General features: G+C 41.3%; 1 protein-coding gene across 2 annotated transcripts in view; it reads left to right on the forward strand.

Moving 5' to 3' along the window:
* The window catches only part of tmem63c (transmembrane protein 63C), a 44415-nt gene extending 34333 nt beyond the window's left edge, over window positions 1-10082 (forward strand). The window contains exons 15-22 of one of the 2 annotated variants that reach the window (XM_050061506.1): window positions 441-527; window positions 637-702; window positions 792-954; window positions 1052-1157; window positions 3249-3416; window positions 3520-3632; window positions 3719-3793; window positions 4738-10082. In XM_050061506.1, coding sequence (XP_049917463.1) covers window positions 441-527; window positions 637-702; window positions 792-954; window positions 1052-1157; window positions 3249-3416; window positions 3520-3632; window positions 3719-3793; window positions 4738-4968 — 1009 coding nt within the window. In that variant the 3' untranslated portion in view covers window positions 4969-10082. The remainder of the gene's footprint in view (window positions 1-440; window positions 528-636; window positions 703-791; window positions 955-1051; window positions 1158-3248; window positions 3417-3519; window positions 3633-3718; window positions 3794-4737) is intronic. The other variant, XM_050061505.1, reaches the window with a different exon arrangement.
* Window positions 10083-13945: the final 3863 nt, after the last annotated feature.

Here is a 13945-nt window from a genome sequence, read left to right on the forward strand (position 1 = left end):
CCTCCTTCTCTCTGTCACTCTCCCTGCACTGTTATTCTGGGCAGGTTGTCATAGAGATCTCCATGTGAGGATAATGATATGCACAGTAGTCACCATGCACTGGGGAACAGCACATGGTGACTAGCAGGAGGAGGAGCGCAACAACTGTGCATAAGGAGACAACCTCACGCAGCACCTATGAGCACCCTTTTCTTTACATAACCACCCCCACAAACGTGTTGTGCAGGCGTGATGTGTGAAGGAGCGAATGCAAATGAGCTGTTTACTGGAGTGAAAAGCGTAGTTCGTGCTAATGAACCCAACAGTCCCTTAAATCAGCTGACTTTGCATTACATTATTTCACATTATGGATTTATGATGTGGAATAGCACTGCGTTGATATGTTTTATAACTGAATATGCATCACATGATGATCCCATGTTATTCATTTAACTTCTCAGATCTGGTGAGAACCAAGTAACAATGCACAAGTGTTTTTTCCTGCTGGTCTTCATGGTCATCATCCTGCCCTCACTTGGTCTGTCCAGGTACACTTACAGCACATCTACAGATTCAAAATGTATAACTTTTATATTCAATTCTTTTTTATTTTGCCCATTTTTTTTTATTCTTTGCTTTTATTTGTTCTTTCTGTAGCCTGGACCTTTTCTTCACATGGCTCTTTGATGTCCATTTCCTGGATGAGAAGGAGGTCAAATTCCAGTAAGATTACTCTTTTTAATGAAATAAAATGTGCAATACATAAATGATATTTTGGTTGCAGCCAAACACTCAGGCTTCAATGTTCGCAGGTGTGTGTTTCTTCCCGACAACGGTGCATTCTTCGTAAACTATGTGATTACATCCAGCCTGATCGGCACATCCATGGAGCTGCTTCGTATCCCAGCGCTGACGGTGTATGCCCTCCGCCTCTGCTTCGCCAAGTCCCAAGCTGAGCGCATTCATGTCAGACGGGTCAGCTGAGCCTTTCCTGCTTAACTCAGTTTCATGTCGGGTACATTAGATTGTGCTCTGTTTAAAGATCCTGCTGTGTTTGTGCGTCCACCCGCAGAGTCAGGCCTATGAGTTCCAGTTTGGCCTGGAGTACGCCTGGACCATGTGTATCTTTGCAGTCAGTATGACCTACAGCATCACATGTCCCATTATAACGCCCTTTGGTGAGCAACATACGGTGACCCTTGCTCCTCTATCCTCATCTACCTCTTCTTTCTGTCTTTATTCTCCATCTCATCACCTTCCGTCTTAGTGTTGTGCATGTGTGTGTGCCATCTCCCCTCACACTGTAACCTCACTCTCCTCCGCTGCCTGCCAGTCCAATGCAGACTGTGTGAATTTGCTGCTGTAGTCCCAGACACCCAGACACACTGAGTTGCGAGCCAGACGCCCACTCTGCTCCTGTCTCTGCCCAGAGCTCACCAAGCTTCTATTTACTTCTGCAGTCGAATCCTCAGTCCGATCTAACCCTTTCAGACATACTGCCCTGCTGTTCTGTGCATTTTACCTGTGCTGTTTTCTGCACATTGGCTGAGTTGAACCTCACTGGGTACATCCAAAAGAAGCAACACAAGTAACCTGTCTGCCAAACCTCAAGGGCACACTAACCATATAAAAACATACAGCAATTGCTTGTTTTTAAGGCATATTTTAATTAGAGATAAAACAGTGTGAAAATTTCATATAACAATTACAGTGACCAACGTTATCATAGGTATCAGTGTTATTAAGTTAGCAGCGTTATGCACTTTGTGTTCACATTAACATTAAAATAATAACATATCTGATGTGAACATATGAAAATTATATCAAATGTGCATTAACGTTAAAAAATAGCATTTAGCATTTGAAATTCTCACTTGATTGACTGTATCTCTGTAGTTGAGGACAAGGGACCAGTAGGAACACTGGGTTTGCCTGCTGCGCACCCACTCTGTAAACAAGGGAATAGCAAAACAACACCATGTTACAGGGTCGGCCTCTGCGCCTGGGAGACTGTTGCTCCTAGAACTTTGGTTGATGCTGGACAGTGTTTGCTGTGAGTTTTTTAAAACGCTGATATCAATACAATTTAAATGATAATTCAAATCTGAAATAGTAATACTCAGAGGTGTGGACTCGTGTAACGTGACTTGTACTCGAGTCAGACTAGAGTCACAAATTTGATGACTTTAGATTTGACAAAATCAAAAAAGACTTGCAACTCAATTTGGACTTTAACACCAATGACTCGTGACTGAGCTTTTTGACTTGAAAATACTTGATACCTTCCTCCAAGCCCAAAAATTGTATGTCATTTAAAAGTGTGCCGTTATTAAATTCACTTCCTGATTGAACTAACATTAACGCCATTCATTCCCAGAAGGTCAACACCTAATTCCCCAGATCCACTTTGTTTGAACCAAGCCAACAGCATCCAGTCAAGCTGCAGGAGAGAACCTGAGCGCAAATATGCAAAACATTCTAGTCAAAAATTACAGATAAAGGCATGTTTAAGTTTAAGTTTATTTACTTTATTAATCCCCCTGAGGGGAAATTCAATATTTTCAGTCTTGCTTGTCAATTACACACAGGTCCGAAAGACACACACATGCACAAACAGGACCTATACATGCACAAAGTGGAGAGATGTCAGAGTGAGGGGGCTATAGTCAGTCATGGCAAATATTAACATAGTCAGTGAACTTATGCTTAGCTAACATTAGCTTAACAGCTAAATAACTTTTTAACAAACTTTTGTTAACAGTTGAATCAAAATATTTCTTAAATGCATTCTCAATTTTTATAAATTTAATATTTATCTTACAATCTTGTTAAATTTGCGTTACATTTGTTGAGGAGTACATTATGACTTGTTTAGGACTCGAAATTCAAAGCTTAGGACTTTGAAATTGCCTTGGGACTTACGTGCAGAGGCTTGAAACTTACTTTTGGCTTGCAAAACAATGACTTGGTTCCACCTCTGGTAACTGGTATACTGTTTTATCCCTAATTTTCTCTTCTTTTGTTTTGTTAAATCAACTCACAGTAGCCATGTCACAATAATTTTATTGGACATTGCATCAAACTTTCCATTGAGCAACGTAAATACTGTTTGAGGCCATGGATAGATATATATTATGTATGGGGTCCTGTGGAGGCTGGAGAGAACAATATCTAAAATATTACCAGGACATTTAAGGACCGTACCAGGGTTTTCTATCTTTCCAAAGAATGCTGTAGTATTTTCAGTCATGTTTCCTCTGCCCCTCTAGGTCTCCTCTATGTGATCCTGAAGCACATGGTCGACCGATACAACATCTACTATGCATATGTTCCCACCAAACTCAGCCAGCGGATCCACAGAGCAGCCATCAGCCAGGTTATCCTGGCTCCCATCCTCTGCATGTTCTGGCTGCTCTTCTTCTCTGTGCTCAGATTAGGTATATTATCACTTCCTGCTTTCTATCAGTCATTGGATCGTGAGTGTAGCCTACATTAAAACATTGTGACATTAAAATTTCTTGTCATCCCTTACGATCACAGGTCCAATGCATCCCATCAGCCTCTTCACCTTAGTGTCCCTGCTCTCCTGTATTGCCTTCTCCCTCTTCCGCTTGTGCCTTAGGAAGCAACCAGACAAGTCAACAAGCTACCAGGTCAGCTCCATCATAACTCACAGAGACTACGTTTAGCTGAGGATGAGCTAACACTAAATGAGTAGCATGCATTTTCTTTGTTTCAGATGTCTGATCAGCCGGCAGAGGGGACGTTCAGTGATGGCGACAGATCTACTGTAACATCCACCACTGCCTCCAGTGTACAGTATCACATTATTACACACAACATATCTCACAGGCTCATAGTAGTATTTTTGCTTGTTTTGATAGTTGTAGTTTTATATGTGCAAAAGTTACACCAGGTATTGTTAAGGAGTTTTCCAGGTTGATGCATTTACTGTAACTAAATGGGAAGCTCTGAGCTGCTGAAAAGTGTTGCATTTATGACCAATTGTGTCCCAGACTAAACCCCAGAAAAGAGACAAGGAACAAAACACAAACTTGCTTGTTATGATTTGAATCTCAAATCTTGCGTGGGCATCAAAACCACTCTAATAATCTATTATATGTTTGGGAAATGTTTGGAATAATGTACATATATGTGATGGGTTAAAACATGGAAAAAACTCCTGTATGCAGTAGTGTAGAATAAAATAGTGTGTTTACTCAGTTACTAAGTACAGTTATGAGGTACTATTACCATTGTATGCAACAAACTTCTATTTCACTACAGTACAGAGGACAACATTAGAGATAGAGATTTTTTTTGGGGGGGGGGGGTTCCTAATGAATTACTCAAACCCATTGGCAAATAATTTAATAGCTGACAACTAATCAATTAATCGATTATTCACTGCATCTTAATTGGTATTGCTACTTTTACTTAAATAAAGGATCTGAGTATTTCCATAACTGAGTTAAAACATGCAGCTGCCCGATCCTTTAAAGCAGTCAAAGGTTATAGTGTCTCGCAAAACTGGATTTGCGATCTTTGCCCTTTACTTCATTTTCTGGACTGGATCCTGGATATGGATACTCATTAATTTGTTAAGATCTTAACTTGGTGCAAGTCTTTACATCTTAAGTTCAGGGTGGGAAGACAAACCCAAACTTGAAACGTACTGTCACCTCATATACTCCCCGTGAATGAAGTGATTTACTGTGTGACACCATCATTAACTCTATGTTGATCTTCCTCCCTCAGCTGTTTGTGGCGTCCGTGCTGCTGGAGCCAGAGCTGGCTTTGACTCCCATGCCCTCCCCGGCCCACCACAGCTACGGCGCCATGGCCAGCTCCCAGAGTTCAAGCCACGGCCCGGCAGAGGAAGAGGAGTGCGAGGAGGACCACGCCCAGACTCATGAGACTGAGCTCCAAGATCCCCCAGACCCCTACTGCTCCAGTCCACTTATGGACAGCCCCGTTGGGTTCCAGTAACGCCAAATCCCCCCCGAGCTAATTCCACGTGTCCTTCACCTGTGGATTGCTAAACGCCGCAATGCTGACCTCAGACTCCAACTTAGCTGCCTCAGACCCTGAGACCAGACTGGGCTTGTTAGAGAGGATGGAGAAGCTGATGTGGAAAGAAGCTTAAGAATACAGGAGCACGATCCATGTAAACATCACTATCTATATATATATAGACAGCAGTTTGCCAAAACATCTCGTGAACCTGTCTCATGGACACAAACATCAGTCTCCACAGAAGACACATCCCTAAATGTACAGATTATTTTAGTTGAACTATTGGATGCTCTGTGACAGGGATTCTTCTTCTATGGCTTCATTTGCAAGTTAAAAAGGTTAAAAGAGACTGGGGTGGAATTGCCTTGGGGTTGCTATCACAGATACTCTGTTCATACTTGCCACTTGGACATGAGCTGAGGTGAAAGTTCCCATCAGAGTGGGTGGTGTGAGCAGGCTCGCCCCAGCAGACTGACAGAGTGGTCTGGGCGCGGGTGATATCTGGTTCCTCGGCGGCAGAGCTAGAGGAGGCTGAGGGTGAGGGCAGCTAGTTGTGAAGCCATCTGCAGTGAGAGAGCAGACAGACGGAGGGCCAAGATGTACTGTAATATATGTACACACTCTCCAAGGAGGCACAAGCAGCTTGACTGTACCTGCAGCTTGTTGTAACTATTATCAATTTAAGGTTGCTATTTTTGCTACAGTATTTTTGGTGTCATTGATATTGTGCTTTGGGTTTGGGGCGTGGGCTACTGGAGGTTGTATAAGGATTTGCAGAGCTGTCCCATCTTAATCAGACTTTTCCCTTATTATGCTGTTTTGACTATGTATGTGATCCAATTAAATTTTTGTTTATTATTTTAAAGGAATAGCTCAACATTTTGCTTAGACTGGTTTGCTTAATGGCATAGAGTTAGATGAGAAAATCGATACCACTCTTATGTCTGTACGGTACATAAGAAGCTACAACCAGTTAGCCTAGCTTAGCATGAAGACTGGAAACACTCACGTCACTACAGTAACTTACTGAATTCTATTTGTTAAAAAGTAGCAACTTCAGAGACTGAAAATGAAGCCGACGCAGTGCTGAAAACTGCAGTTCCTCAAATGGCCACTTGAGGCTGGCTCCAAAACAGTCTCCACAGACCCCCATGTTACAATGCCCAACTTTACAGTAGAAATAAACATGTTTACAGCCTAGTACAAAAACTTTTCTGGTCTTTATAGCTAATTCCAACATTAATGACAACTGTATGTTTGTGAGTTTGTATTTAACTCACCCATTCACTTTTTTCTGAAGGCCTAAAGTTACGTATAATTAAGGGTGGAGCTGGTGGAGTGACCGGCTGTCTGCAAGGCTTCACCACAGTCTGTGAGTCAGATCCACCCCTCGCTCCTCAACAGCTCCACAGTCTTTCCAAATATGGTTACCTCGGGTCACTTATGACTCCAAAAATCAAAGAAAGTGATGGACATAATGCGGAACAGGAGTCCATTATTTTTATACAGTTTATGATTGTCACCAAGCCCCAAATAAGTGTGCCAGGCTTTGAAGCTAATTTTACATAGTGGCCAAACATAGAATTACAATGTCAGGGTCTGTCACTTGATGCCATGGGCTCAAAAAGACTTTTTCCCGTAGACTTAAATTGTGAAAGAAACGTCTGTAAGTCAGTGGATAAATGTTTTTGAGTGTCACAACCCCTGCAAAATGAGTTGTTTAACTATTGGGATATGATACAGCCGATCCGATAACATTCGAAAGTCGAGAAGAGCCACACAATTAAATCATTTTATCCTCACTCAAGTTAGCGGAGTGCTAAACTGAAAGTTAGCCGCTGCTCTATGGAAAATTCAGGTAATTTCATACCACAAAAATCAAGCTTTATCAGCTTCATGTGCCACTGAGCCCCCCCAAAAAACATACATTTTACACGTTAGTTTTACTATGAATTAAACAAATGTGATATAGCATGTTATTTATTAAGCTTTAAAGGTGCTTTATTGTGCTTTGTTTCCTGTGGACGGAGCCGGGCTGACTGTTTTCCCCCATTTCCAGTCTTTATGGTAAGCTAAGCTAAGTTGCTTATATCAGATAGTTTATATCATTGAACTCTCAGCAAGAAAACAAAATTTGTTTCTTTCCCAAAATGTTGAGCTATTCCTATAAGTTGTGTGAGCTATGGAAAAATTAGAAGCACATCCTGAAATTAGAACATTTTGAAAATATGCTGAAAGTAACTACACTGTATGTTACCTCTTAAACTGTTATGTTGCCATAATGGCTCCAATTTATTTATTTGTTTAGTGTTGGTAAATATTTGTGCTAAAATTACATTTTCTCCCCAAATACAAACAGTAAAAATCAAGCACTACCATACTGTACCATGATTTTAGTTGCATTAATGTATTCTGTGTGACACGCCACTGCATGTTATGTTGTACAAATGAGGTATGCATTTCTATCCTTATTCATAATATCCAGTTTTATATGTGCTATTTTCATTGGTTTGCCGTCTGTGTGTTTGCAGGTTTTGTATTTTGGAGTTGTTTTTATTTGATGAAAGTTTTTCTCATGAAACTGAATGTAAAGTGATTGTAGTTCATTCATTTCTCTTGCTGTGCCTTGAACAAACACTCCTTTTTGTGTGACAATCCAGCATGGCCTGAAATATGCTGCATGGACTGAAAACTAAAGAGTGGAGAAACATCTAAGAGATGAAAACACAACAACAAACACATAAACAATCCAGAGTAGTGATTTTCATCACACAGTCAATGGGTAGCTCATTCTGTTAGTCACGAGACAAGCAGTAGGCTTATTCCACTAACATACTGACAAAACAATCTTCAAGCACTTACTACCATTTTCTGGAGCTTTCAAACCATATCACATGGTCTTCATCTGCAAGTTAGTTTGTCACAGAATTGTGGATGAAAAAACTTTCCACTTTTCAGTGCATGTTTAGGAGTTTTCTCCATGCTTGACAGCACATTCTTGACTATGCTAAAAAAGAAAAAGAAATCTCTACTCGAGGTCCACTTACTTGCTCTTTGTGGAACTTTAAACGTCTAATGTGGAGGATTTAGAGTCATCCAATGCTAACATTAACATTGTCGCCTCACAGCAAGAGGGTTCCTGGTTCAAAATTAGGGTAGGGGTTTCGAATCCCGGGGTGGAGAGTCCTTCTGTGCAGAGTTTGCATGTTCTCCCCATGTTTTCTTTGGGTACTCCGGCTTCCTCCCACAGTCCAAAGACATGCAGGTTAATTGGTGACTCTAAATTGGCCGTAGGTGTGAATGTGAGTGTGAATGGTTGTCCGTCCCTATGTGTCAGCCCTGTGATAGTCTGGTGACCTGTCCAGGGTGTACCCTGCCTCTCGCTCAGTGTCAGCTAGGATGGGCTCCAGCCCCCGCACCCCCTAACAGGATAAGCGGTTACAGAAAACAAATGTATGAATAAGAATAGTTGTGTGTTTGTTACCTTAGAATGAGCCATGCATATCTTTATACAGAGCAGGTCCTCTTCTACGGAGTCTGCCATTTTGTTCTACAGTAGCCCAGACAAATCAAACACTGACTCTATGTTTTCAGATGTCCCTTTTACAATGGTAGTCTTCAGGGAAAGTGCTGCAGGGGATTTTTTTTCACTGCTATACTGCAAGTGACCACTTGTAAAATTGGAGGCAAGGCTGAGCAGCTCTCTTAGGGGCCTGCTTGGCACATGTAAGAAGTTTCAGTTCTGCAGCGTTACTGCTATGTGCCACTAAATCCTACACACTGGACCTTTAAGAGTAAACTGTAATGGTCAACTTGTGCAGCAGCATGGACACTGAGAAGTCCTAAAGATGCCCAGGATAATAGAAAGATTGAAGGTCTACAGATCAGTGACAGCGAAGCAAACTTGCTTGCTGATGAAGACCAACACTGTCAACACTAGGCAAACTTACTGTGTGTCTTTACATCACAGCAGTTGCATCGCTTTTTTAAGCTTTGCATTGTGTACTTGTCGGTGCCTTGTTGTCAATTTCAATCAGTTTCTCAACTGTTGTATTCTTTGATTATACAGAACATATACAATCTATGGCCAATCTAAAATCTTTTAAAGTGGTTTAATCCAGTGTCATTTGCTTGTGTGTGATTTCTCTGTAGGTCGTTTTAATTGTAACATGTTTGATGAACAGTGACAGCACTGTCTAGATCAGCTCAGCAAATCTTCTGTCAGAACAGCTGAAAAAGCTTCTTGATGTCCAGTCCTGTTGTTTTAGTCCATTTTATGTTCTGTATGAAGGTTTAATATAGTTGAATCATATAAAATCACAGGCCAGTACTTTCATAAAAATTGATGGCATATTATTGCCTAAAATGAAATGCACTTTGCTCCATTTCACAAGGAATCTAATTCTAGCTCCTCGTGCTGTATAAAACAGATGAAAGCTGGCAGCAGAGAGAATGAAGTGGTCAGTGCTGAGAATCATGAAGTAAAATCTATTTGGAAAAAAAAAAAAACATCAAAGAGCATCTCAACATTTCTGTCTGTGAGCTACCAACACTGTGGGTTTCTCTTGCAGAAGCTTGTTTCACAGATCATTAAATGTACTTTCCTTTGAAAATACAAAATAAAACTTATTAGGGTATTCTTAGCTCTAATGGCCATGCAAGGAGGGATTGTCCATTTTCATGCCTAACTAGTTTTATTGTATCCTGTCATGTCTGTTCATATACTGTCGGCTTGGCCATCCGAGGCCATCTATTTGGAGGTACATTAGCTTTCCAGACACGTCCACTGGTTTTTGCTCTTGGTTATGAAATGTGTGTATCAAAAGTGCTTTACTTTATGCAGTATGTGAGCCTGCTGTAAATGTGGGTTATTTTATCTCCAAGAAGGTTGAGGTTAAGGGACAGACTGCATTTGAGATTGATCTCTGTCAGGCTAACGAGTTTTCATCTGTCAAAAGTGAAGTGCTGTGATCTGAAATTAAAATTAATTCAGCTCAATCCACTCATCTTGTGCCATGAACTCCTTATTGCTCTCCTCTGCTGTGGTCTGTGATGAAGGGTTGTTGAGAGGCAGTGAGTCACATTTCATGTGGTAAGTAGTAGTGCAAGAGTGAATGTGCATATGATGCCTTCAGGAAGTGTGCAAAATATATTTTACAATACTGGTTTATGATGAACGTTGGACTTTAACTTTTAAAGAAATAGTTCCAATTTTGGAAAATATGCTTATTTGCTTTCTTGCCGAGAGTTACACAAGAAAACTGGTACCACGTTAGTATCTGTACATTAAATATGACGCTACAATTTGCAGCCAGTTAGCTTAGCTTAGCACAAAGACAGAAAGCAGGGACAACAAGCCTGACTCTGTCCAAAGGTGATAAAATTTGGCAACATTTCTAAAACTCACTAATTAACACATTAAGTCTGGTCTGTTTAATCCATATAAGAACTTATGTGTAATAATCTGATGGGGAAATGAAGCTGTTACATTGTTCTCTTGAAGGCCAGGCTCCATTGAGATTGACAGTTCCTTAACATCCTTGAATACAGGAGTTGCTGCCTCAAACAGTTTTGTGTACATGTGTTGGATTCACCAAAATATAGCAGACATTATTACAGGTGGCTTAAATACATTTTGTCGCCGACCCCACCGTACATTGCTTAGCTCCCATGTTGGCCTTCCTGCTTCTCCAAATTGGGGGCATGCCGTCCGACATCTACTGTAGGTAATACACAGACCATGGATAAGTTCCTTGATACAACCCTACTTCCGAGAAATCTGATTCTCTATTTAACTTGCTTAGTGCTGGTATATGGATTTTTCACCCTCTGAGCTGGAGCAAGCCTAGCTGTTTCCTCATGTTTCCAAGCTTTGTGTTAAACTAAGCAAACTGGTTGTAGGTTATATTGACCTTGTGCAAACATGAGAGTGGTGTCAATTTTCTGATTTAACTCTGCAATAAAGAAAGAAAGCATGTTTCCCAAAGTGTCTAACTCTTCCCTTTAAGTCTGACAAGGTGCACGACTGATGATAGTGATTCCTTTGATCAAACCGTCAGTCCAAACACCAGATTTAGCTCGTTTATAACAGAGCTGGACAGAGAGTGCTAATCAATGCAGGTGCATGTTAGCTCAGAATTTGAAGCAGTGTGTCTGCATACAAACTAGCCCGGGGACAAGCTTCTGTACACACTACAGGCCTCACTGGTCCCTCAAACCACATCTGAGTGTGGATGGGGCAATTAATTGCATGAGCATCTGCTTTTATCCAAACCACACTGGACAGCGGTAGCACCATAGTGCCAGTGGTGGATGCTGTTCCAGCAAAGTGGTATACTACTGAGTTTTTTCAGAGACACATCTCACACTGACTGGATGGATGTCATTTTTCTGCAGGAAAAAGGGTTTGCAAGAAAACACCATAACATGCCTGCCGTTATATACGGTGCTTCTTCGTTGCTAAGAGTTACAAAAGGAGAAAGAAAAGTCTCTGACATTTCCCCTGTCACCCGTGGCAACTGCTGAGAGCATGCTTCTCAGTGAAAGGTGAATTCCTTTGGGTGTGTAGCCCGTCGCTCGCCTTTCTCCTGCCCAGATGCTTAGAATAGAAAATGTCTCTGCCTCCTGCAGCAAACACATTGTCACTCCCATATGGGTTCGTTTCGGCATGCAAATGTTGTTTAATAAGTTGGTGTTGTTTGGTATTTACATAATATCTTGCCTCAAATTTGTAGTTTTGTTTATCATTTTTATCTCCCCTATAGTACATTATACTCTCAACAAACGTATAGAAAGTTCATCCTTGACCTTGGAATTAGTAGTTGACAAAACAATATACCACATGGTCTATTAAGTAGCCATGCAACAGCTTTCAAAGTATTGTCTGAAGCCTGATATAGCTTGTTCCTCTGTTCCATAACGCGTGTTGCTCGAAAAACTATTTAAAACACATCCATGAACAACACAGTTGCACTGGGTGACATGTTACTTCATTTCCATGAACAAGGGTGCAAATTTCATTTCAACACTGGGGGTGACACATATGAAATGTGAGGTTTGGGGGTCCTCCACAAGAAATTTTCGAGCATGAAACATTTAATATCCTGCTGTTAGGGACAGGGCAGTGGGGCAACAAGGACACAGGAGTTGCTGACATAATTGAGGGTTTCTATTTACCTAAAAATTACAGACCAAGAAATAAACAGCTAGGCCTGTAAAAGAGGTCAACACAACATGAATACGCTCAAAATAATAACTAAACATGGTGTTAACTAAAATAGACACACGAAGGAACACATATAGTGGCTTGGCCAAACCAAATAATACACAAGGGGTAACTAAAATGGACGGTAACTACAACTAAGTACAAAGCCAAACTAACTAAACCCAAATCCCCACCATGACATGGCAGCACATGGTTTGGTTCAATGAGTTGGCTCCAGCATTTAAGAGTCCTCAATTTCCTCAATTTATGGTGTAAATGTCTTTAATTTTATCAAAATAAAAGTCCTCTGCATCTTTCTTTCTTCTTTTTGTTTTTATTGGGGCGGGGGGGGAATGCACATGTTATAAATATTAAAGGGGATATATCCTCTGCATCCCCCTGATAATGAACATAGGTACTGTAGTTTATTTTAAGTCTACCTCACACAGGCTACATGCTGTAAATACTTATTTACACAATGTCTGCACAGCTCGTGTAGCAAAAGCATGTTAGCGGAGTCCTCCATCTGTGTCTACAAAAGATGCATTCAGGCACAGTATTTAGTGTAGGACACCCAATCAGTATAGTTAAACGCATCAAACGGAAGAAAATGGACTTGACGCATAGAAACGGTGCTACCCCTGTCCAATGTGGTTTGGAAATGTTCTGCGGTTTTCTAGTGGCTGCATACATTATAAAAGTGTGTTTCCTCAGACTTGCATGAGACGGGCAACTGAAAAGCACAGCTGCAACACATCCTGTTTAGACAAGCTATAACACATTGAATGTGTATTAATCCGCAGCTGAAAATAGATCTAAACAAATACGCTATTTGTTCTGGTTTGAGTAACGTTTGCGAAAAACTACAGTGCCCAGCTGCTTTGGGAAATGTCAGGGCCCTTTTTGATAAAGTAACATATTTTTCACTGGTTTATATATAAGATTTATAACTCCAGCCTTATCTGTTAACTGGTTGTACTTCCAGTTGGCAGTGACAGACAGCTCATTCCCACTGATGTGGTTGTTGCTTGGCAGGCTTGTGTCGCAGACTCCAGCAGCTATCAGAGCGAACCTTATTAGCCCGAGCCCGCACGCATAGTCACTGTCCACTCCTCACTCCTCTCCACAGCATGATTTAGGACGAGTGAGTGATTGAGCAATGCCTTCCTTTCTTCCTTCATCCAAAACAAATGCACTCACACACATACACAGACACACATACAACTGTGGACCATCACTTAACAGTTGCCATGACAACGTTCGATACCCCTTCATTCCAAAACACATTGCAGACTTTCTAAAAATAATGCGGGTTGTCTTTTCTCACAGACTCCTCTCCAGACGACGACAGCCTTCAGAGCAAATCCTCGTACACTGCAAGGTAAGACTGTGGGACTATAGGCACTGATGAATGAATAACCACAAGGGAAATAAACACCTCACTGCACTTGAGTCAGTATCTTATAAAATTCTGTTGCAATCTAACCGCTGGTTGGTGACCTGAGAGGAGGTCAGGTCAGTCTCCATGAAGCCCACTGACTCGACAACTCTGGCTCAGTGTTGTACTGCGGGCTGAAGCGAGACATGGAGCATGGAGCCAGCATAAACACAGCAGACTTTCAGTGGGACAGAGAGAGCGAGGGTTCTGTTGGGAGTGCAGAGAGACAGATTAAGGCCATGTCAGCCACTGCTCCCACAGCAGAACAGACAGCCAGCTCATGGATGTGACTTTTACAATGATACAAG

Source organism: Epinephelus moara, chromosome 14 (genome assembly GCF_006386435.1).
Source record: "Epinephelus moara isolate mb chromosome 14, YSFRI_EMoa_1.0, whole genome shotgun sequence".
NCBI lineage: Eukaryota > Metazoa > Chordata > Actinopteri > Perciformes > Serranidae > Epinephelus > Epinephelus moara.